The 23,071-nt window shown below is 66.6% G+C and overlaps 8 protein-coding genes across 8 annotated transcripts in view; 3 read left to right on the top strand and 5 right to left on the bottom strand.

The window, feature by feature from the left end:
* Window positions 1-182: 182 nt before the first annotated feature.
* F751_2960 (Ubiquitin carboxyl-terminal hydrolase 36) lies at window positions 183-1,004 on the bottom strand (the record flags this gene model as incomplete). The annotated part of the gene is made up of 3 exons (XM_011397332.1): window positions 183-545; window positions 667-783; window positions 879-1,004. The coding sequence occupies 3 exons, from the start codon at window positions 1,002-1,004 to the stop codon at window positions 183-185; spliced, it is 606 nt and encodes a 201-aa protein (XP_011395634.1).
* A 219-nt stretch (window positions 1,005-1,223) lies between these two features.
* Window positions 1,224-1,382, bottom strand: F751_2959 (hypothetical protein; the record flags this gene model as incomplete). The annotated part of the gene is made up of 1 exon (XM_011397331.1): window positions 1,224-1,382. One exon carries the CDS (start codon window positions 1,380-1,382, stop codon window positions 1,224-1,226), a length of 159 nt encoding a protein of 52 aa, XP_011395633.1.
* Window positions 1,383-4,469: 3,087 nt separating this feature from the next.
* Window positions 4,470-6,249, top strand: F751_2958 (hypothetical protein; the record flags this gene model as incomplete). The annotated part of the gene is made up of 3 exons (XM_011397330.1): window positions 4,470-4,643; window positions 5,126-5,256; window positions 6,204-6,249. The coding sequence occupies 3 exons, from the start codon at window positions 4,470-4,472 to the stop codon at window positions 6,247-6,249; spliced, it is 351 nt and encodes a 116-aa protein (XP_011395632.1).
* Window positions 6,250-7,311: 1,062 nt separating this feature from the next.
* On the bottom strand, window positions 7,312-11,561 carry F751_2957 (30S ribosomal protein S13, chloroplastic; the record flags this gene model as incomplete). The annotated part of the gene is made up of 8 exons (XM_011397329.1): window positions 7,312-7,410; window positions 7,554-7,715; window positions 7,858-8,001; window positions 9,754-9,945; window positions 10,209-10,646; window positions 10,823-11,053; window positions 11,228-11,343; window positions 11,471-11,561. 8 exons carry the CDS (start codon window positions 11,559-11,561, stop codon window positions 7,312-7,314), a joined length of 1,473 nt encoding a protein of 490 aa, XP_011395631.1.
* Window positions 11,562-13,051: 1,490 nt separating this feature from the next.
* Window positions 13,052-15,398, bottom strand: F751_2956 (tRNA (adenine(58)-N(1))-methyltransferase non-catalytic subunit TRM6; the record flags this gene model as incomplete). The annotated part of the gene is made up of 7 exons (XM_011397328.1): window positions 13,052-13,165; window positions 13,394-13,600; window positions 13,853-14,207; window positions 14,454-14,578; window positions 14,722-14,812; window positions 14,986-15,096; window positions 15,271-15,398. The coding sequence occupies 7 exons, from the start codon at window positions 15,396-15,398 to the stop codon at window positions 13,052-13,054; spliced, it is 1,131 nt and encodes a 376-aa protein (XP_011395630.1).
* A 496-nt stretch (window positions 15,399-15,894) lies between these two features.
* On the top strand, window positions 15,895-18,888 carry F751_2955 (MATE efflux family protein 2, chloroplastic; the record flags this gene model as incomplete). Its single annotated transcript, XM_011397327.1, has 8 exons — window positions 15,895-15,970; window positions 16,090-16,235; window positions 16,389-16,456; window positions 16,625-16,802; window positions 17,128-17,843; window positions 18,027-18,230; window positions 18,424-18,622; window positions 18,832-18,888. 8 exons carry the CDS (start codon window positions 15,895-15,897, stop codon window positions 18,886-18,888), a joined length of 1,644 nt encoding a protein of 547 aa, XP_011395629.1.
* A 317-nt stretch (window positions 18,889-19,205) lies between these two features.
* On the bottom strand, window positions 19,206-20,216 carry F751_2954 (hypothetical protein; the record flags this gene model as incomplete). The annotated part of the gene is made up of 3 exons (XM_011397326.1): window positions 19,206-19,316; window positions 19,710-19,802; window positions 20,025-20,216. The coding sequence occupies 3 exons, from the start codon at window positions 20,214-20,216 to the stop codon at window positions 19,206-19,208; spliced, it is 396 nt and encodes a 131-aa protein (XP_011395628.1).
* Window positions 20,217-21,135: 919 nt separating this feature from the next.
* F751_2953 (Protein MEI2-like 1) overlaps window positions 21,136-23,071 on the top strand; it is a gene marked incomplete at both ends in the record, with an annotated part of 3,784 nt that continues 1,848 nt past the window's right edge. Inside the window, 2 exons of the mRNA XM_011397325.1 lie at window positions 21,136-21,591; window positions 21,822-21,926. Coding sequence (XP_011395627.1) covers window positions 21,136-21,591; window positions 21,822-21,926 — 561 coding nt within the window. The remainder of the gene's footprint in view (window positions 21,592-21,821; window positions 21,927-23,071) is intronic.

Below are 23,071 nucleotides of genomic sequence, written 5' to 3'. Positions count from 1 at the left end.
GGGGGGGGTGGGGTGCGCAGGGGGGGCCGAGCATCCAGGGCGGGCATTGCCCGTCGCCGCCAGAGTGCGCTCGGCAGCCGAGGCGCGCGTGGTGTCAGTGTAACTATGACAATGTAGGAAGGTCCCGGGCCCAGACCACCAATGACTGGGGTGCTGTGAGGCCTCGCCTGAAGGAGTTATCATCACCCACCACGCGCGCCCGCGTTGCCGCCACTCGTTTGTGCCAGTGAGGCCCCGGGTGGCGCATGCTCCCGGACCCACGCCCCTGGGCACCCATGCCCGTCAGGATCATGCCCCACCGACCTGCCGTTCACCCGCCGCAGCGACTTGGCGTGCGCGGCCGGGGCCAGCACGCCGCTGCGGTGCTGCAGCGACCTCTGCATCAGCTCGCGCGTGGCGGCCAGCAGGTCCGGCCCGGCCCGGCCCGGCAGCGGGCGGGGGCAGGCCGGCGAGAGGAGCAGCTCCGCCAGGGGGGGGGTGTGGATCAGGCACTGCAGCACGCTGTTCATGAAGCAGGTGTTGCCCAGGTTCTGCAGGCCCGCCCCCTGCGGACATGGGGTTGGACAGGGGAGGGTGGGCGCGCGCCCCTCGTGTCATGTGGGGGAGCAGGGCCGCTGGGTCCAGGCCCCCTCCGCCCACCCTCCGGGCACCACCTCGCCGGCTCACCGCTTTGAGCACGGTGGTCCACCTCGTCGCCAGCTCCGCAGGGCCAGCGGCCGGCTTCCTGGCCTCCAGTCCCTTGAAAGGTCGCATGGAGGAGTCGGCGTAGCCGTTGAGGTGAAACTGTCGGGGTGGAGGGTGGAGGGCGTCGTCAGCTGGCGGGCATGCAGACGGGTGGGAAGCCACGCCCCCGGTCATCAGTCACCACGACTCTGTACCTCTGTGCCGGGGTTCAGATGTATCAAATTGGGAACATCTGCAGCACTGATGGTGTGCGCATCCTTGCGCACGGCGGGGACAAAGGCAATCCTTCGCACTTGCACCCCCCCGCCGGTGGTAAGCATGCGGGCTCCCTAAGACTCAATGGGTAAATTCAGAGACGATTATCATGGCATAGGGGGGGATGGACCTCGCGCTCGGGATGCCACTCATGTGCCTGCGTCCGCCGTAAAGTAGGGTGCATGTCAGGGGGGCACGGCTGAAAGGACCCTGAGATGGCAAGGGCCCACACAAGCTGTTCCAAGTCCGGCGAGGGGCAGGCTGCTCTCAGCGTTAAAAGGGTACTATATAGATTTGGAAGATTTTGCACTACACCAGGAGGGTGGGTGTGCCATGCCTGATGGGGACGCCCGAGTCTCAGCAGGTGTGTGCTCAGATGCTCCTCTGCTGGGCAACATCAGGTCAAGACGGCTGAAGCTGATCTCTTTGCCCATGGACAACATTTCCTCTTTGGAAAACACTCAGTATCAGCACTATCCAGGGATCTGAAAATCCATTCCTAGATCAGGTCGGGCTGAGTCACTCCCCCTGGCGCATGCGCAGTGTGGAAGGCAACCCAGAGCGGTATCCAGGCCTCATGGCTGGCCAGGCTACCACGTGTCAATCACAAGTAAACATGGCTGAGGTGACGGTGCCCATAGGGGATCAGAGTCCTGAGGGTGCGAGCTGTCGCTTCAAGCTATTCACTGCGGGCAGATTCACAGACCAGCGAGGAGGCCAGCCTGGCGTCTGCAGTGGACATGGTCGTCCCAAGCAAGCATTCTACACGAGCTGAGAAAGGCCAATGCTCTACTGGCATGCGTGGGATGTCCCAACCTCACTTGATGGAGGGTGTGGGCCTGGTGTCCGTCTTGTGCTGGATGGGTGGAGAAGGGGGCGCTCCTCTCGGGATGTTGCTCGTCGCGCACCAACTGATGCCTTCCCTTAGTCTGTTTGAGGGCTCAGGAACGAGATCCAATGAGTATACTGTGATGGATTGGGGCAACTACTCTATTCTTCAACACTCCAGGGCCAGAGGGTTTAAGACCTGATCTTCTCGAGGGAGATGGTGGGCCCTGCCCGAGCACATGCTGTGCCTCCCTGAAATTCTCTGCTGTTTTGTCGTCGCCCAGTCATCGGGCAAGGAATACCCTCGAGTGTGATCCCAATGAAGGATCTCAATGGGTGCGGCAGGTGGACGGCAATGACATCCATATCCTGCAGACTCCACCTCTGCTAAGGAGTGGGGTGTGATGCGAGTGATCTTCAGCTCACACATGAAAACACTCTGTGTCACAACATGCTGTCATCCTCGCAGTGCACTGTCCAGCAGACCTCGTAGACACGTGCGGAACCGCAGGTCTCGAATTTCGCGGTGAGCGAGAGCACAGGTCTTGGCTCCTTGCTTCGTCTTGGCAAGATTTGACCTTTCAATTCCACACAGCGATCTCAGAAAGCTGCGAACGCGAGCATCCTGGTGCGACAGGTGCACGTGCGGCGACTCGAGCGTCATCATCGTCCATCGATATTCCGGACGGATTGCCCTCCGGGGCGAGTCGGTCCGGAGGACGACGCGAGGGCGAACCCTGGGTGAGGAGGCCTTTTACAAAGGAATTTCACCTAGGTACGCATGCATATGTCAGAACAAGTTCAACACCCGTTGTAAGGACCTTACGCGCTAATGCTAACCGGGTCAATACACATAAAACAAAGATGTTGCGGAAGTGCTTCCGCACTACACAGTTACACCATGTACTCCATTAATGTCAAGCAATAAAAATGCGATGCGTACAGGAGAGAAGAGGATACATGTATGACCTGGCAAAAATGACCGAGATCGTTGTGTGAACCCCGGCGCCACTGGAAGCACTCAATAGTCCCTGGTAACCGGGCCCTCTGCAGCGGCTCGTCCACAGGAGGGCGAGCAAGCGGTCTTCCAAGGAAATGGCCTCCATAAGCAAAACCCACTCATTCAAGGTCTTAATTTCCGAATTATCACCTGAGCCAAGACAAGAAGTGTATCTAGTCTCACATCGCATTGGGGCCCCTAGACCCTACAACTAAGAGTGCAAGGCCTGACTCCTTGGACATGTGGCGCTCACACTTTCGTCTCTTGATCTCCATCCTCTGCACTTGCGCAGCTCTAAGAACAGCGGTACGGGTTTAAATGCTTGGTAGAGTGCACACGTTGCGTTATGGAGCCTGGCGCACCGAACGGAAACGTTGCACTTCCATGCGCCCCTACACGCAGGCAGGTTGCGAAACAAGAATTTTTGCCCTCCCGAGTGCAAGGTGGGATTTTTCATCCCCAGCAAGTCTCACTGCGATCGCCATTCATCGGCGGAGCCTTCTCGGCCTCGCCATTGCGACCGGAAGGAGGTCCCGAACCCGGATGCGGATATGTATTTGCGGAATCTATGAATATGCCACATGTGCCTCCTTCCCCACACCATACTCCTCCCCGCAGGTCTGAGAGCACCCTATACTTGCTCAAACCTAGTAGCAGCGACCTGTTCTGCAAGTAAGTGGGAGTAAAGATTGCTTTAGCATCTCTTATTCACCCTGAAGAAGACTCCAGCTTCCTCCAGCTGGGGAAGTCGCACTCTCACACCTACCCATCCACAGGAAGCATGGTTTTCACGAGGCCGGATAGATTCGCACCGCCACCATCGAGTTCACACGGCTGCATGCCCCCGCCGTGAGCCTGACGACTCTGGGAACCTGCACTGCCTCTTCGTGCCAGGCACTGGTGGCCGTGGAGTGCCTGCGCAAGGGGCAGACCGCCTGCAAGGCAGACGGGCAGGGGAGCATTGGCGCCGGAAACATCGGCTGGTACAATTTTGGATCCGGAAACATAGGAGATAAGAACATCGGTGAGTGGTGTTAGTTGTGCTGCATGGCTGCACGGGTTGTGGATGAGCCTGTACATGCTGATTTATTTTGGGTTGCCGCTTGTGGAGGAACGACAGGGTCCTCGAGCCTGACTCTGGCAGCAGCTAGGGAGCGCGAGACACTTGCCAGAACAGCATGTCATTCCTTCAGCCAGCCAGCCATCAGTCCTTGCCCTTGATGACACAGGCAATAAGAACTTTGGCAACAGGAACATTGGCAGCCGGAATCAGGGGGATTTCAACATCTGCAATGACCTGCAAGGCCACAAGCGGCAGTGCAAGCTCTCGGCAATCAGTACCTCAGACACCATGGTGATGAAGATGCCTCCCAGTCCCCGTCCCAGGACCTCACCACCAACACCATACAAGTGGGTGCCTCCTCCCTCGCCCAAGAACCTTTCCCCTCCTCCCTCGCCCAAGAACCATTCCCCTCCTCCCTCGCCCAAGAACCATTCCCCTCCTCCCTCGCCCAAGAACCTTTCCCCTCCTCCCTCGCCCAAGAACCATTCCCCTCCTCCCTCGCCCAAGAACCTTTCCCCTCCTCCCTCGCCCACCGCCCTTTTGAGCATCGACTATGCAGACTGCGTCACCAAGACCCCTGCCACTGTCTCCTGCACCGTCAGCGTCACCACTGCCAGGGTACTCTCCCTGCTTGAGGTGATGCTGAAGTTCAAGGATGGGAGCAGGCGTACAGTGACACTGACGCCCAAGTCCACAACCACTGTGGGCACCTGGATCCTGTCGTCCACCACTGCCAGTGGCACAACACAGGCCTCCTACACCGATCCCTCCACTGGCAAGACCACCAACTCCGTGGCCGAGGTCATCGAGCCGGTGGCCCCTCCTCCTCCCTCCCCTAAAACAGCTTCTCCGCCTGTTCCGTCTACAACAAGACCTCCCCCTCCCCCACCCAAGACAACCCCTCCTCCCACCTCCACGACGACACTTCCGCCCCCCTCCCCTACCAAGACAACCCCTCCTCCCACCCCAACGAAGACACTCCCGCCCTCCTCCCCTACCAAGACCCCTCCTCCAACCCACAAGAAGGTCCACCCCCTTCCCCCACTAAGACCTCTCCTCCACCCCACAAAAATCCCCCACCTCCACCCTCTACCAAGACCTCTCCCCCTCCTAAAAGTGTGCTCCCTCCCCGCCGTGTCCATCCCAACCCTTCCCCTTCCTCTTTGACGCCTCCGCCTGCAGCAACCCCGTCCGGGGCCTACTTCGTCTCAGGCATTACTCTCACCCTGAGTGTGGACCGGACCAGCACCAACATGGACTCAGTGGTCATCACCGTATACAATCACCTTTCCCAGGTCATGTACACCTTCACCAAGGTCATGACCTCCAGGACGCTCGTCTGGCAGGAGATGCTGACCCCCGCTGAGGCCACCACCGTCTCCAAGATCACCGGCGTAGGGATGCTTCCCGGCGGCAGCAAGACGCCGTTCTTCACGCTGGCAAAGGCAAGCCCTCCCCCCTTTCCTCCCAGCCCCCCGCCCCGCCCCCTGCCGCCCCGCCCCCCCTCGCCGCCGCCCATAGTGCAACCGGTGGGGACGGTACGGGTAGGGGCCAGCGCCTTCACCATCTCCGTGGACACGGCCAGCTTCGTTGTGAGGAGCGTGCTGGTGGCGTACCTGGATGCCGAGGGGACCATGATAGCAAGCACTCGTCAGTACATGTTGAAGACGACCGTCCGCACCTGGGAGGACGACCTGGGGGGTTACTTCACCTCGCACTTCAGCAGGGCTGTCGCCTCAAGCGAGATGGACGGTCTTGACCCGGGACCACTGCCATGGGACCTGGTGCAGCTGTTCAACCCCCCGCCGCAGCCGTCGCCACCCCCGCCGCCCTTTGTGGACCCCTCCGGGACGGTGCTGGTGGGGGTCACCACCTTCACCATCTCCGTCGACACGGGCAGCTACAAGGAGCTGAACGTGGTGGTGACATACTACGACGCCAAGGGGGTGCGCATCGGGTTGACGCGCCAGGCGATTTTGGGGACCACTGTCCGCACCTGGAACGACAACCTGGGGACCTACATCACCTCCGCCTTTGCCACCGCCACCGCCTACTGCGAGATAACCAGGGCGGGCGCAGTGTCGCCGACCTGGCACCTGGTACAGATCTTCGCCCCACCACCACCTTCCCCACCCCCCTCCCCGCCCTCGCCCCCCTCCCCGCCCCCCTCCCCCCCTCCGAGCCCAGAAGAGGCGCAGGAATAGGCCCCCAGGGGCCGTCCTCAATCCGCACTGCTGCCCCATCCCCCCCACTAGTGGACACGCCGGCCGGCGCACCTTCCTTTGCGGTGGGGGTTAGGGGGGGGATCTGCCGCCCTCGTCCCTGTCCTCATCGTTCAACCCCCCGGGGACCTACATCCCCCAACACCACCAGCCAGTGCAGTGCCGGCGCAGGCTCTGTGCAGGCTGAGACGCCATGAGCCAGCCCCAAGCCGGGCCCGACCCCTCCTCGTCGCGCCGCCTGCGGCCAGGAGCCCATCGGCCCATCCACGCCCGGCTGGGAAGCTCGGCTGCGTCCAAAGCCCTGCGTCCAGGAACACCTGCTCCCTGGCTTGCCGGGTGGTAAGATGGTGCCTGGGCGCCACTCGGCATGACCCTCCCCGCTTGGCACCCCTGAATTATGCCTCCCCCGAAACGATGTGTGTGCCACCCTGTCATCGAGCATTGCATAGGCTCTGTAGCCCAGAGTAGTCTGAAGCAGAGCGAGGCGAAGTCGGTCCCCCATTTCAGTCGCGTGCCTCTGAGATGGTGTGCGACCCATGAGGCTGGCCTGGGCGGCCAAACGCCTCGCAGCGGACCCGGACCATGGGCACCCGCCCCCACAGCATGCATAGCAGGCCGCACACGCGTAGTTTGCAGGCTGGCGGGTGCCCTGTCGGCCCTGCCAGGATGTCCCGTCGCCGCCGCATGCAGATGCATGGCCTGTCCAGGCCCAGCCGCCACCCAATGCTGGCTGCAGCCACCTGCAGTCTGGTGCCCATCATCGGGTGGTGAGGGCATGGCGCTGTGGCGACCAGGCCACGCGTGCACCATGGTAAGTGGCTCCACAGCGGCCACGCCCTCCCCTCCACCCCCTCCGCAGCTGTGCAGTAGAGGCAATGGCATGGGGACACGGTGCCACTGCAATTCTGGCTCGAGGTGTGGGCGAGGGGGCCGGCCCGCCTGCCAGCCGACACACAGCGCCGTGAATTCCATCCCGGTACTCACTCAATCATCGCATCGGAGATATGCGCCACGTGTGTACTCACGGCAAACATGAGATGACGTTACATCGCCAAGGGAATGAGTGGGCAGAGACCCTGACAGTGGGCTGAGAGGGCTCTGGGAGACCCAGGACATCGGCTGCTGGGGCAAGGAGAGCCAGCTTGAGTGAGGGCCGGGGGATGGCAAGGGGGCTGTGGGGATGCTCAGCCACCTTTTCCTGCCTCCCCCGCTGGCCTTCGATGCAGCCGGCGACACCCCGGGCCAGGCCAGGAGAGCCCCTACTTTTTCGCCACCTTCTTCCCGGTGATGGGCCCCGCCCGCTTGCCCTTGCGGGTGCGCGCGTTGGTGCGGGTCCTCTGGCCTCGCACAGGCAGACCCTGCGAGAAAAAGATGGGGCCAGGGGCGAGGCTGGGGTGTACGCTCTACAGAGTCTCAGCCAGCAACCTGCCTGGGCTAGCGTCCCGATCACAGCCAGGGCCTCCAGGCAGAGGGCACAGGGTAGCGACCCCACCCCACCCACCGCGATGTGTCGCCGGCCTCGGTAGCAGCCGATGTCCTTCAGCCGCTTGATGTTGAGCGCGTTGAAGCGGCGCAGGTCCCCCTCCGTCATGTACTTCTCCACCTCGTCGCGCAGAATGGTCAGCTCCTCCTCCGTCAGCTCCCGGGTGCGCTTGTTCGGGACCTCCTGCGGCGGGGCGGCGGGGCGGGCACCGTCACCCGAGGCCCAGTGGTCGACCGGGGGTGGCACAATGCCCAGTCGGGTAGACCCCAGCCAAGCCCCCTGGTCATGGCAGGCACGGGTGAGATCCCCCAACACGGCTCACGGTGGAGGCGAGGATGGCCTTGGCGGTGGTGTGGCCGATGCCATACACGTACTGCAGCGAGTACTCGATGTACTTCTGGTTGGGGACCTCCACCCCAGCGATACGAGCCGCACGGATGACCTCCCGGCGAGGCTGCGTCAGCGTCTGGGCGGGGGGAAGCGGGGCGGGGATCCCGTGAGCTCACCAGGAGAGAGGCACCCACAAGGGTGCAGGCTGTGAGGTGTACCCCGAGGTGGACACCGACGCGGCACCAGCCATCGAGCGAAACGAACACATTGGGGACTGAATCAAGATTTCAGGCATCGAACTGCCCGGACAGCCAGGGCCCCGCACTCACCAGTGGTCGGCACGGGCGTAGGGATGGGGTGAAGGGCGCGGCACCACGGAATGCCTGGCTGTGACGTTGGGTCTGCGGACATGGAGCGTTGGTACATAATATGTATCAGAATGATAGTTTTCTCAGGTGTGGCCCTCCGCCTTGCCTTACCCACTCGCCCCCTCACCAAGTTCCTAGCGAGAGATAGGTTGCCCATCTGAGCACACAGGACGGAGGCCATGATGCTCGATGTGTCCTTCACAGCGTTGAACAATATGACCGATCACCAGTTTGACGTCAAGGACACCGTTGGTCGCTAGCCATTATGGCGAACTTGTCGAGGATAAGCTGACATCGTTGCTTCGTGGCCAGCAGCATGCGCGCGCGAATGCCGATACTGGGAGGCGCGCATTGGCTGCTAGCGTTCCTTGGAGGTGCCTGGCTTCCCCTTACAGAGCACAGGATCGATGCAATCCTTGCTCCAGACGCCCCAGTTTCAGCGTTGGGTCAACAGCGACGATACAAAATCGAAGGCGCCGTCCTTGCGTGCCCCCACTGCCTCCACCCTGCCTGCGCAGGGCACGAGGGGGAACGGGCATGTCGAGCGGAGAGGGTGAGGTGCGAGGGGTCCCTGACATGTGCCGGCAAGGCTCACAGGGTGCTCCCCTGCCCCAAAGCTCGGCGCACCGTTGAGAGCAGGCGGCCGGCTGCTTCCCTTGGGAGAGCTCCCAGCCGGCTGGCTGCCCCTGGAGCCAGTGGAAGAGGACCTGGCCTGGAGCTCGGAGGAGGCGCCCGACAGGTCCAGCCCTGCAGCCGTCAGGTTGGCAGCAGGTGGCCATGGGCCGGGTGCCGCCGCGCCGAGGAAGCCCATGTCCAACGGCGCGGCCGCGGGGTGCGGAGCGGGTGGGCCTGGCTGAGGTCCCGCGGATTGCGGTGGCAGGGAGGGTGCGGCAGCAACGTCCCCTGCCGTCCCCGTGCTCCCCGCCGATGCGAACCCCAGCCAGTCGTCGTCTGCTGGCTGGGCCAGGGCCGGCGCAGAGAGGTGGGGCAGGGCGGACGGGGCGCGGGCCGGGGGCCCTATGTCCAGCCCTGCCAACAGATCCATGACGTTGCTGTTGCTGCCTTGAGTGGCGCTCTGCAGTACTCGTGAGGGCTGACAGAGGTTGCCGTCGGTTGGCCCCTCCAGGTTGTCCATGAGGTCTGGGATTGGGGAGGCCGAGGCCGAGGGGTGCGGGACTGCACCGGCCGGGAGAGCCTCGCTCGGGGCTGCCATGGCGCTGCTCGGGAGGTCCCCCAGTAGGTCTGGGACGTCTGCGAGGATGGGCAGGCACAGTACGTGGATCACAGGGCACGGGGTACTGGTTTTGTACCGGCGTCATCGCCGCGTCGCCGCTGCGCGCTGCCTCTCCCAAAGCACTGTCGACGCCCCTGCATCGATGAGCCGCAGCCGGCCTGATCCTCCACCCCCTTCCACCCAAGACCTCCGGCGCTCTCCCCCGACCTGGCGCCGCGCCGCCGGGCCCGTCGGCCCCTCTCCCAGCGCGTCCACCCTCCGCCACCCGCGCCGGGCCGGCGCCCACCAGGGTCAAGACGTGGGCCGCCCTCTCGCGCACGCTGGCCTGCGGCTGGGCCGCCGCCGCACGCAGGCCGCTGGCGCGGGACTGAAACTGGGTGCAAACGGCCGCCGCCAGGGGCGTGCCGGCCCGCTCCTCCAGCGCCGCCTCGATGCCACACAGCACGCGCAGCCGCGACTGCCAGGTCAGCGCGGGGTTCTGTGAGAGGGGTGTCACATGGGCTCGGGGGTGGGGATTTCGGTGGGCCCTGAGGGGCTGGAGACGCCCGTGGCACCGGTTGGCGAGGGTCGCGGAGCGGCGCTATTCCATGCCGAGTCCCCCAGACGAGCGCTCCGCACGCTGAGCCCCAGCCCTCGACACGCGGGGTCTCTCCCCAGCGCCGCTGGGTGCGCGGACGCGCGATTCCCCACGGCCCAACCGAGACGACAGCCTTCCCCACACCGCCCCGGCGCCTGTCGCACCTCCAGGTGGCCCCACAGCGCCGCCGCCACCCTGGCGCCGTCCAGCCCCATGGCGGCCGTGAGGAAGCTGCGCAGGTCCTCGGCGCTCGGCGTGGCGCGCACGCCCCCCGGCGCCGCCAGCCGGGCCACGACCCTCTCCTCCGCGCTGGCCGGGGACGGCGAGTGTGGCAGCGCCGCCGTGGGCCCGCCGCCGCCCATGGCGCCCTGCTGCAGCAGGCCCCCGCCGCCCGGGGCTCGCTGGGGTGGGGCACCGGCGTGCGTCGGGGCGCCGCCAAGCTCGCTGCCGCCGCCCGCCCAGAGACCTGCGCCGCCGCTGGTGGGGCCTGTGCCCTGGGGCCCCGCCGCCCCGCTGCCAAAGCCAACCATCCTGCTGGAGGAGGCGCTGAAGGCCGCCCCGCCGCCGCCAGCATCGCCGCTGCCCATGCCCTGGATGCGGCCCTGGGGGTGGGGAGGGGCGTGCGGGTTCCTGAAGGTGTCAGTGGTCGGTGCCTGACGCCCCAAACACCTGCGCTCGTGGCGTGCCCCCGCGACTGCCGGGCACTGCCAGGTGCAGCACAGCGAGTCCTCACCGGCGACACGTGCGTTCCTCTTCTGACACACACGCAAATAATTACCTGCAGCGCGTGCGAGGCGCCGCCCACGGCGGCCTCGGGCCCGGCGTGCATGGCCGTGAGGGTGTCCTTGGCGAGCTCCTGCACCCTCTTCCAGGGGATGTCGCCCTTGAAGGGGTCAGGGTCGCACCGGTAGCTGAGCAGGTCTCGCACGGCGGGAGAGGCCAGGTGGGTCAGGCGGCTGCGCAGCGCGGCATCGCCCTTCAGGCAGGCGTGCCGTGTCAGGCGCAGCGCCTGCATGACGCGGCGGGGGGTAGCTCAACGAGGGAGTGCAGAGCCGGACACTGCTGGACCACTGGAGCTCTCAGTCCAGGAGCAGGGCGAGGTGGGAGTAACCTTCTGACCCTAGACAGGGGTGGCAACCCCATGAGCGCCTGCGTTCCCCCGCCTTTCCTCACAGGCGCATACCTTTTGCTTCACGGTGGCGCTGCGAGCCTTGAGTCGCGGCACGATGGCATTGGTGGCGGTGTCGATGGCATCGCGGTTGCTGCCCACGAGCGACAAGACCTCATCCAGGATGTAGACTGGGTGGGAGGGGGGCCGGTGCATGGTGGCCGGGATGCAAGTCAGAGATCGGGTAATTCTCCCTCCCCAAGGTGTCCTCCGACACCGACACATCCGCCATAGGCAGCATGCCTGCACCCCTCGCACCCGGCGTGACCTCATCACTGGAGGAGGTGGCCTCTGCGATCTTGATCTGCAGCTGCACAGAGCCAATGAAGCCGGCCACGCGGGCCTGCATCGCTCCCACACACCCACTGATCGACGGGACCGCGGAATGTGCTGGTCCCTGCTTGATTGGCCCACGTGTCTGGAGAGTGTATGAGCGCTTGTGGACGCGTCTTCTCGGGCTTCCTGCCTGAGTCGCATCGGAGTCGCAGGGATTCCACGGGATACACCCTCCCCCTCCACGTGAGCACCCGGATTCGAACTAGCAGGCATTGACCGACGCGATCAGGATAGTACATATGGCAGGATGATGGACATCACTCCGTCTCCCCTGACATTAAAGCCCTTTTTGGCGTCGAAAGCGACCGACCCCTGACCCTGTTGCCGGGAAGCCGGTGCCTTTCGGATGCATCCCGGCTACTGCGCCGGGACGAAGAGAGGCTGGGAGCACCACGATGACGACCTGCTGGACAACATGTTTGCCCACAAGAGATTTGCAGCGGATGTGCGTCGGCATCGGGGGGCTCCTGGACGGAATTGCGTGTCCATGCCATGCAGGGTCCATGCTCGGCACGGATGCAAAGGCAGCCACCCCACCACCCCTTCCCGGCCCGATCCGTGCAGGCGATTGCCAGCGATTTGCAACGCCTGCAGTTTCCAGGAACAGACGATGCATGCCAGTCATCCACGGGCAGCACGCCCCCTGCGTCCAACAGCTACTGCACACCCCAGAAGGGAGGGCCAGGGGGCGCCCAGCCTCAGGCAGGACCAGCTCGATTCCCCCACTCCTCCATCTGCCTGGAGGAGCGCCTGCCCATCTCGCCCAGCGACATGCAGCCCGGCACCAGCAACCTCCATAGGGTATGCGGCGGCGGCGTGTGCCGAAACGGTGACCTGCCGATGTGCACACTCTGCCCCTGGCCAGTCCTCCTTCCTCAACCCTCTGCTTGGGCATGCACCCGCTCCTGTGCCTCTGCTCTGCTCTCCATGCACATCTCAGGGCAGCCTCCTCCCATTTTCGTCCACCAGGCAACGCTCATCCGCCGCATGCTGCAGCAGACGGCGAGGTCGCTCCCGCCCACCGCCATACCGTTCTGGGAGAGGATGGCAGGGGCGCAGCAGCCGCTCGGCAGCAAGGCCCCCGGGCTGGCACGGAGCCTCCCCTCCTGCATGAGACCCGTGCCACCCCTGACGCGCGCAGCGGCGGCTGCGGCGGCCACCGGCTCGGGGAAGAATGCCGCCATGGACCGAGCGGCCGGGGGCGGTATGTTTCCGCGCGACCAGCATGGCATGCCCGCTGGTTGAGCTCGGGAACCACGCCACTGATCAAAAGATCCACAGGCAAAGCATGTACCTTGTGTCCCCGCTCCGCAGTCCCTCTTCCCTTTGCAGGATGACATCGAAACTCGCTGTGCTTGCCCTTGTCTGCGCTTGGCAATGTGTTTATCAAGATGACACCACCTGCGCAAGCTGCAGGAGCAACGCAGGGGACAGCCGTCCTGGCCGTGCGGTTCTCAAAGGTCGCCGACGGCATCTGGTAAGAGCTGGTGGATCCCAGGCACCTCACGCCAGCGTGGCACCTGCGCTCCGCGTCGGCGGGGCGACCGTCGTGCCGCTGAGCACGAAGCCGCCGCCATGGTTCATCTGCATCTTGGGGTGCGTCCTGCTCGGCAGCACCTGGCGGTGCGGGGCGGTGGGGAGAGGAGGTCCATGCGCGTGCATGCGGACACATGGCAGCATGCTTGTGTCGGCGACCAGGCGCAGAGCACCTCCTACAGGGCGCCCATAACTAGAGGGGGAGGACGAAGACAGCTGCAGGGGCCCACCCGTTGGACTCCAACCCTTCTTAAACCATCGACGCTCAGCTGCTGGGGACCCACCCACACGGCCCTGCCGGCCCCGCACCTGCTGCTCGCGCCACCATGACTCCTGCAGCGCCAGGCCCACGGCGGCGTGCTCAGCGCGCAGGGCGTGCATGGCTTCGGCCAGCGGCTGCATCCACGGCGAGTACACCGCAAAGGGGGTGGAGGGGGCCAGGAGCGGCAGCAGGGCCCGCAGCGCCGCGCCGGGGTCAAGCCCCGGCGCGGCCACGATGCACGCGTTGAACGGCCGCTGTGGCGAGGGAGGCGCGGCGGTTGTTGCGTCCCCGCATCTCGATGGCCCGCTGGCCTCCGCCTCGCCGGCTGCGCTGGTGCCCGCATCGCCGGCTGCACCGAATCCTGCCTCGCCCGTCGCTCCAGTCTCTGGCTCGCCAGTCGTTCCAGTCCCCGCCTTGCCAGCATCGCCCACCCCCGCCCCGCCCCCCGCCGGCTCGACCGCCCCAGGCACACCAATCGGCGTGGCCTGCTCCCCGCCTGCCGCGACCCGGCGAAGGAGCGACGCCAGGCTGGCGTGCCTCACGCCGCTCTGTACCCGGCCCGCGTCGAACTGGGCCAGGGCCTCCCGCGAGGGTGGTGCGCCGCCCATGTAGACCCCTGTGACCGTGCCGAAGCCGGCCAGTCGCTCCGCGGCCGCCCCCAGCACCAGGCCGCCGCAGGCATCAAGGACCAGGGGCCGGGCGTGGGCGGAGAGGCCCGCCAGGCTGAGCAGCAGGGCCAGCGCGTCCAGTCGCAGGTGCCCGATGCGCGCCGGCTGGCGCAGGAAGTAGGCCTCCGCGATGGCGGCGGCGGTGGCGCGCCGCGCCACCGCCGTGATCACGTACTTCTTGGCCTTCTTCTTCCTGCCATGGGCGCGTGGGGAGGGGGGGGCGCCGTGGGCTGTGGTGCTGCATGTGCGTCGTGCACTGGGTCCGATGGCGCCGACGCGCCCCATGGCGGGGGGGAGGTGGGCACGTAGGCAATGCCGGCAGGGAGCCTGCGCGCCGATCGTCCCAGGGCAGCAGAGGGCCCCGTCCGATGCCAAGGGCACCTGTGCAGAGGCGGACCCCCTCCCCCCCTCTCGCGTCCCCCAACCACCGGCCACTCACCTGTACTTGGCCTGCGAGAACTCGGTCTTGGCGTCAAAGGTGGCGCTGTGGGCCGCCAGGGCCTCCACGATGGCCGAGCCATGCACCCCCTGGGACCGCAGGTCCGCGATCCTCTCACTGGTGAGCTGTTCGCGGGAGGGAAGCACGGGGAGGGGCTGCTGGGTTCGCTAGGGAGGGATCCCTGAGAACCATGGCGCGGCCACAGGCAGCGGCCGGCCAGGGGCCAGGGCCCCTGCTGTGCACGCTGCGCCATGCTCAGCACTCCCACCTGCTGGTTGGCGTCCCCTGCGTCGATCAGCTGGCTGTTGTTCTTTGTCACCTCCAGCGCCGCCTCCTCCAGCCAGTCAGCCGCGACGGCGCTGTGCACGCAAAGAGGAAAGGCGGGTATAGGGGTCCGGAAGCAGGCCAGCTCAAGGGTTCCTGGAGATATGGAGGGCCACAGCAGAGATGGACGGCCCAACCCAACCCTCCTGCAAGCAGCACTGCTCCTCGCCCAACCCCATGCGCGACACAGTCCAAACCCAGGACGCACGGTGGGATCTGCTGCAGCGTCTTCCCATCGGGGGCCACGCCAAAGGTTGAGCCGTAGGGGCACCCAATGAGGGGCTGGATGGAGCAGAAGGCTTGCCCAAGCTTCACCTTGCTGCAAGGGAGGTGGACCAGGGATGTGGCCTGTGAGGGGAGGACCCCTGGCCATGGCAGCTGTTGCAGGCACAGACCACTACATGGCCCAGCCCCATCAACACTTATGAAATGGTCGTGCATTCCGACAGCATGCGCACCCCCTCCATCCCCTTCTTCCTCCATGACAACGTACTTCCGTCCTTTGACCACGACGAAGACGTGGCGATCACCATTCACGTCCAGAATGATGCGGGACCCCTCGCGAATTATGCTTTCGTCCTGTGCCGGAGGCCCTACGCCAGGAGCTTCGGGCGCTGCCATCCTGGGGAACACGCCGCGGCCCCGCTTGATTGTCCGACTTGGTTGTCACTTCGTTTTGGATATCTAGCTGGATTGCGACAGTGGTTCTTCAGTACGCTTCAACCCTACTCGAACGCCTCGCGAATGCCCATTAAAGGCAAACCGCCAAATACTACTCCGTGTTACATATGTGAACTTTCGAGCTCAAATTGTGAATCAAAATACGCAGCGCGCAATGCATGCATGTTGGGGGCCATTAGGCACGGAGGTGTTTCCAGGGCGCGACGGCTGTCCTTCGTCGACAGAGGGGCGATTCTGATGGGACGCTTCCCATCACCGTACTGGGGCGGTTCAATGTCAGTTTAGATATATAAGATCGACTTTTCATCAACTTGCGACTCCTGAGAATGTCATGATGAGACCTCGGTCCCTGTACTGCGGTCGGTGACAGGTGCCCTCCGGACTCCAGCACACCGGCTCGGCGTACAATCGGCAGGGCGGCGCTTGCCCTGGAGACATGGACGACTCAGTACCAGAGTACAGCTCTTGGGCTTCGATCCTGGGTGTCGCTGCCCCCGCGGTCATCCAGAGCTGTGAGCCACGTCTAGGTGCTTTCTTGGGGGTGTGTCCTGGCCTGCACTCATTTTGGAACTTCCCAGCCTGCTTGCCAGCTCCTCCAAGGATGACGCAACCCCCTTACACCCATGCACAGTGGCCGCACCGCTCACCAGCACCCTCCAGACCGCCTGGCTGGGCCTGTATGGGTCCCCTGCCCTTGCAGCATATGCGGCTGTGAACACCAGTGCGACCTTTGCCCTCAAGATCTTTGTATTTTTCGGTGACGGCGTCTCTGCCAAAGTAGGTATCGTGGATGGGGCCTCGCATGCGCCACAGGTTGCATGCCCAGAGCCGCCGCCGAGCCCACCTCCCCTTCCCTTTGCCACCTGGCGTTGGCTGAAGGGCATGGCCATTCGATCGAATTCACACACATCCTTCCAAATCTTGGAGCAGGTGGGAAACCTGGTGGGCCAAAAAGACTGGCACGGCCTCTTCATCACCGTCCTCTTGTCCCTTCTCTGGTGAGCGATTGGGGGTCAGCATCCATGCTCAGCGGCAGGGGCCGCGCACCAACAGTGATGTGGGTCCCATGTTTTCGCACCATGCCAAGCCAATCTACAGCGACAACCCACCGCACTGCCCTCCACCCCGCGACCCCACCCTGTCCCACTCCAAAACCTAACCCTAAGGTCGGCGTCCTTGGGCACGGCGGCGGCCTGCGTCCTGCTCCTGCTCAAACCCCTGGTCATCCACCACGTCCTGGATCTGGAGCCACGGGTGCTGGCCGTCGTGGCTGCCTACTGGACGGTGCGCGCCGCCGCAGTGCCCCTGGCCATGACCAACATGGCCTGCACGGGCGTCCTGCAGGTGGGAGGGCGGGGTCCAAGGGTTCGGTCAAACTGGTGGATGGCGGGGGACGTCAGGAGGTGAAGCGGCGGGTGGTGTGATTGGGTGGGCTGGGGTGCGGGTGGGAGCAGTGGCCAGGTGTTGCTGGTCGCCAACTGCCGTGAGGGAGGGACGTGTGGAGACACGACTTCTCCCAGCCCCTGCACCCCGCGGCCTCTCCACACCCACGACCACCAAGTTGCCTGCCCGGCTCAATCCACCCCGCTCCTCACTCCGGTGCACTCCCAAGGCACTCTCCCTTCCTCTCCACCCCCCCCAAACCCTCCTCTTTCCAACCCTAATCCAGGGCCTGCACCGCGTGACGCTCTGCGCGGCGCTGAACACGGGCCAGGCGGTGGCGGAGTCGTGCCTCAGCGCCGCTGTCCTGCTGGGCGGGGTGCGCTTCCTGGGCGCCGGCGCCCTGGTCTCCATGGGCTGGGCCTCGCTGCTGACCCAGGCCGCGCAGCTGGTCGCCTGCCTCACTGCTGTGCACGCTGCGCTGCCGCACCAGCACGGCAGCCTGCGCGGGGCCTGGGCGGGGGAGACCGGGCCACGACAGCCGCTGTTGGAGGAGGAGGCGGGGGAAGATGAGCCCGCGCTTCGGCCCCCCTGCGCCGACTACCACCCCGCCAGCACCGCGCCACTGCTGGTGTCGGACGCAGGCGGTTCAGGCACGCTCCCGCCCGACGCTGCCGCAGACGGCACAGACGCCCACGCCAGCGCGCCCTCCCCCGCCAACCACCAGCAACCGCCCCCCGCCCCCGCATCAGCGTCCCGCGCGTTCCTGGACGACGGCGTCAACATGCTGCTGCGCTCCATCACGCTGCAGGCCACCTTCTTCGCAGCCCTGGTCGCCGCCTCGCGGCTCGGCACCGCCGCCCTGGCAGCGCACTCCGTCGTCGCCCAGCTCTGGATGCTCAGCGCCTACGCCGTGGACGGCTTCGCCGCCGCGGGCATCGTGCTGGGGTCGCGCCTGGCGGGCGCCGCAGACGACTCCGACCAAGGGGGCGACGCCGCGCTCAAGTGGGTGGCGGGGGAGCTGGGTGGCGCGGGGTGTTGCCCACTGCGCATGTGCTCGGGCCTGAGGGTGTGGTGGGTGCAGACGGAGTAGGCGGAGTGGGCGCGCCCCGCCATGCAGGCCACCATCATTTCCCCTTTCCCCCAAGCCACCCCTCCCCCCCACATCCCCCCTCCCCGCCCCCGCAGGTCGCTGCGCCGGCTCATCCGCCGCTGCTGCATGGCGGGGACCGCCTTTGGGGCGGCCACGGGCGCGACGTACCTCCTCTTCCGCCGGCCCCTCATCCGCCTGTTCACCGGGGATGCGGAGGTCGCGGCCCTGCTGGGGGGCAGCACCTGGACCCTGGTGGCCGCCATGCAGCCCTGCAACGGCCTGGTCTTTGTTCTGGACGGGTGAGGCAGTCGTGGATGCAGGCGGGGTGATACCTTGGCACCCTGGGCAGGAGTGAAAGGAGTGCCATGCGACGCGCATGTGTTGTGGCGCTTCACCCTTCCCCGCCCGCTCGTGCTGGGCTTGGATGCCGGCAGGCATGTCGTCCCCTGCTCCAACCCTCACCCCCCTTGCCTTTCCCCCCAAAACAACTAGGTTGATGTACGCCTCCCACAATTTCGCGTACGTCCGCGACTACATGGCCCTGGGCTTTGCGCTGGTCTTTGCTCCGGCCTTGGCCCTGGAGCTCTGGGTCTGGCCCAGCCTGGTGGGCATCTGGGCCGCCAAGGCCCTGTACAACTTCTGGAGGGCGGCGGGGGGGCTGAACCTGGTGCTGCGCCGCTTCGTGCGGGAGGTGGAGGACCGAACGCGCCGGCGAGCGCCCGGGCCCGGCCCCGCCTGAGCGGCGGTGCGGCGCGCGCAGGGGCCTGGGCGGCGCGCGGTTGCGGCACGAATCCGACTGTGGGCTCCGGAGTGGGAGCGCCTGACCCAGCGGGCCCCGTATGTGACCTGCCACGCATGCTTTCACACGTGTGCTGAATCTGTTGATCCCAATGACACCAGCATCAGCCAGCTCTGTCGCTGCTCAGCCCACATGTCCAACTCCATGGCACCCTGTGACCCAGCTCGTGACTTCATCATTCGAGGGTAGTGGGGCGCTCACGAGTCATGTCCAACTTCAACAGGGTGTGTTTGCCAAGCCTCCTGCCAAGGGGCAGAGCTGGCGCTCCGGACCCGATCAAGTGAGCAGAGCTCGTGTACAGGGAGCTGAAGGCCCTGTGGCGAGAACGGCACACGATGGGGATGCCAGGAGCATGGTGGAAGGGTGCAAGGCGGAGGAACGCTCAGGAGGGGCGCATGGCCGAGTCACTGCACAAAACTGGGGGCGCCCCTACCATCTGTCTGGACACGGGGATCACGGATGTTCTATCCAGCCCTCACAGCCGGACCCCGAACCGCAGCATGAGCTCGTCCGCGTTGGCGGCGTTGTAGCCCGCGAAGAAAGCGCGGCCCAGGCGCCCGCCCATCCCCTCCTCCGCGTTCCAGTCCTCGGCCGACCCGGCGTCGGCCCAGCGCCCCGCGAGCGCGGCGGCCGCCGCCTCGGCCGCGCCCACCTCGCCGTCGCCCCCGCCCTCCTCCCAGCAGGCCAGGCAGCGGCCCGAGGCGGCGCAGACGGGGAGCTCGCCCTCCCCCGCTCCCCGGCCCAGCGCGCAGTGGGCGTCGCAGACGTGAGCGTGGCCGCAGGTCTCGCAAACCCAAGTGTCGGCGCCCACCGCGCGGTAGCTGCAGGCCCCCGCGCCGCAGGCGCGCGGGTGCGGGCCCGCCGGCGGGATGCCCCGCGCCGCGCGGAAGGCGGCCACGCGCGTCGCGCCGACCGGGGCGGGCCCCGGGCCGGCGGGCGCGCGCCAGGCGGGCGGCACGGCCTCGCTGCGCTTGGCCACCGCCATGTGGCGGTACAGCGGGCCCAGCGCGGGGTCCAGGCCCGTGGCAGAAACCGCGGCGACGCCCGCGCGGTCACGCGCCATGTAGCGTGCCTGGCGGGGATGTGGTGAGGAAGTAGGTGGGGGGTGGAGGCGACACAGTGGCATTCACAGGCATCGAGGCACCTCTGCAAACCCACGTCTACCATGCAAGGACATGGCCGAGCTCAGGGACGGGGACGCTGGGCTCGGGGTGAATTGATCTCGGCCATACCCCGAAGGCTGTCACACGCGCATGCAATCCAACCCCGCCTCGCCGTCCACACACACACACACCTTCCAGGCGGGGGTGGCGCCCTCGTCCTGCATGCCCGCATCGGGCCAGCGGTAAAGGAAGTGCCGGCGCCAGACCAGGTCCTCGCCCGCCAGGCGTGCCAGATGCCGGCAGGTCTGGGCGAGGGACAGGGTGTCGTCGGGGGAGAGGAAGCAGACCAGGCGCAGGAGGAGAGGCTCCGGGAGGGTCAGCATGTCAGGGGTGCTGTCTGCCGTACCAGCACCCTGTGGAGTGATCATAGAGCAGTGCATGGAGGAGTGATGGATTGGAATGTTTCCTGGAGGGCACGAAGATGAGTGAGCAGCTGGTGGCAAGGTCCTGGCATTAGCAGTGTGCCGGCCAGGGTCCAGGCTGCCATGATGTATTTGCTGGAGCCCAGCAGTGCGAATACAAGCCACCATCACTCATCCGCATGCACCTGCCCGGCTTTAGCCTCGTCGCAAGACCATTTGACAACAGGCGCCGACTGCACGACGCCAACGTCGTCTCCATCGCTCGCCTCTAGGGCGGCAAGGAGGTCGAGCTCGAGCCCGTCTGCCGAGTTGCTGGGGGACGCTTGATCGCGCTGTCGCTTGTTACCCACTTCCCTTCCCATGACGTGCTCCCCGAGGGGGGAGGGCGCTGGGAAGGGGGTGCGGACAGTCGCTCGACCGGGTCTCGGGGGTGTGCTGGCTCAGGCTGGAAAGAGGGCCTCCAGATATTCGCCCTGCTGGCCCAGCGCCTTCGTTAGTAATTTTGTCGTAAGGCGACATCGCTGGGAGGTGGGATGAGCAAAGATGGTATAACGCAAGTTCTCCGTGGAAATTATACTTGGCTTGGTCAGATGCATTCGAGTGCCCCGCAACGCTTTGTATTGCCGGCTCGAGGTCCTTGAACTCGTGCCCTGCCTCGACCGTTCGCTGTCGGCACGCTGTACAACAAATCCAGCCAGGTCGGCCACCATTGACGAGGATCCGATCGCTGGCCCCCCGGTTTACATTGTCTTAGAACAGGCGGCACTGCCCCGGAAGGACGCTTGCATTGTGTCAGCGCCTGCCACCCTCTGCGGAGCCAGCCCACCCCCGGGCCGCATAGCTGGCACCACACCGACACGCTCTGGCCGGGTCTGACGTCATGGATCCTCCCAAGGATCAATTCGCGGACCCTCCCACCGGCTCAAGCCCGCTGGAGCAGCCCTCCCTCTTCCCTGGGTACTCTGCCTCGCCTGGGAGCACCTCCCCCCCCCATGCCACCAGCGAGTACACGGCCACTCTACATCGTCTCTACGGCTCCCTGTCCCAGCTGGCGGCCTCCAGCAGCCGGTCCAGCCTGCCCGGCATCCTGGAGGAGGGCGGCACCGGCGAGCGGGCGCCGGAGTTCCTATCAGCAGACCTGGACAGCAGCCCCTGGCATATGCAGCCGGCGAGGGGCCCGGCCCTCTGCGCCCTGGGTCTGCCCTTCCCGGCCGCAAACGCGCCCGGCGGACAGACCGCCGGTGCCCCGCCGCAGCGCGAGCCGGCGCGGTCGCTCAGGCTGACCTGCAGCTCCGGCTCCCCCGTGCCGGAGGAGACCATCTACATGATGGCGGAGGTGTGCAGGGGAGGCAAGGGGTGGCTGGGAGGGAGTTCCTGGGATGCTCTGGGTGGAGTCAAGGGGGGTCCCGCGCCTGGGGCGGAGTCTGCGTCGCTTGGCGCGTGCGCTGGCGATACCCCCCACTTGACCGTCCAGCGGCACCCCTGCGAGGTCTGCTTGGGCCCTCGCCTCGCCTCTCTTTCCTCGATCTACCAACCCACTCCCACACTCGAATCCCTGCGACGCAGGCGTACGGCGAGGTGGCAGGCGTGTCGCGCGCCGCCGACGGCTCCGCCCTGCTCTCCTTCCACGACTCGCGCGCCGCGGTGCTGGCCGAGCACATGATGGACGGCGTGGAGGTGGGCCCCGGGCGCTCGCTGCGCGTCAGCGCCGCGCCGCGCGGCGAGGGCCCCGCCCCCGGCGCGCTGCTGGCCGCGGCGACGCACGGGCCGCTGGACGGCGCCGAGCTGGCGCGCCTGCTGGCGCGCTACGGCGATGTCGCCGGCGTGCGCCACGACCCGGTGCACCCCGCGCGTGCGCGCGTGGACTTTTACGACGCGCGCGCCGCGGCCGCCGCGGTGCAGGGCCTGGCGGCCGGCGACGACGCCGCGCTGCGCTCCGGCGCCCGCCTGGTCTTGACGCAGGCCTCCGGCTCGCCGCCGGCGGCCGCGCCCGGCGCGCCAGCCGCCGCGCCGCCGGCCGCCGGCGGCCACCTGGGCCGCCCGCCTGTAGCGCCCAGCTCCGCGCAGCACCAATATCCGGCCATCGAGGAGCAGTTGGCGGCCGCGGGGCTGGCGGGGCGCGGGTCGCCCCCGGGCATGCCGCGCTCCGCGCTCGGCTCCTCGGCCGCGCTGCTGGCCGGCGCGGGGCTGGACGACGGCGGCCGCGCGCCGGCGCTGGGCCACCTCCCCTTCTCCGCCTCCGCCCCCGTGCTGGACGCGCTGCTGCTGGGGGGCGCGCCCGGCGCGACCCTGGCGGCCGCGCAGCAGCAGGCCGCGGAGGCCGCGCAGGCCGCACGGCGCCACGCCTCCATGCTGCGCAGCCTGAGCGAGATGAGCCTGGAGGGCCTGGGCGGGTACGGCGCCGGCGGCGGCGCCGGCGGCGGCGGCGGCCCGGCCCCGCTGGGCCTGGTCGGGCCCTCCCTCTCCGCGGGGGACCTGTTTGGCCTGAGCAACGCGGCCGCCATCCAGGCGCTGTACGGCGTGCAGGACGGAGCCCACGGCGGCGGCGGCGGCTCGCTCTGGCCCCCGGCCTCCGCGCCCGGCGCCGGCGCGGGCCCGGCCAACTGGAGCGACGCGCTGCTGGGCGGCGCCGGCGCCGGCACCGGCGGCGTGGCCGACATCTCGGCGGCCATCGCGGCGCAGCAGCAGCAGCAGGCGCTGCTGACCCAGCAGCTGCTGCAGCAGCAGCAGGCCACGCTGGCCCAGGGTGCCGCGGTGCAGGCGGCGCTGCAGCAGGCGCTGCTGACCCAGCAGCTCCTGGGCGGCGGCGGTGCGGG

Source organism: Auxenochlorella protothecoides (genome assembly GCF_000733215.1).
Source record: "Auxenochlorella protothecoides strain 0710 unplaced genomic scaffold scaffold31, whole genome shotgun sequence".
Classification (NCBI taxonomy): domain Eukaryota; kingdom Viridiplantae; phylum Chlorophyta; class Trebouxiophyceae; order Chlorellales; family Chlorellaceae; genus Auxenochlorella; species Auxenochlorella protothecoides.
The sequence above is the reverse complement of the archived record's forward strand: the minus strand, read 5'-3'. Positions and strand labels throughout refer to the sequence as shown.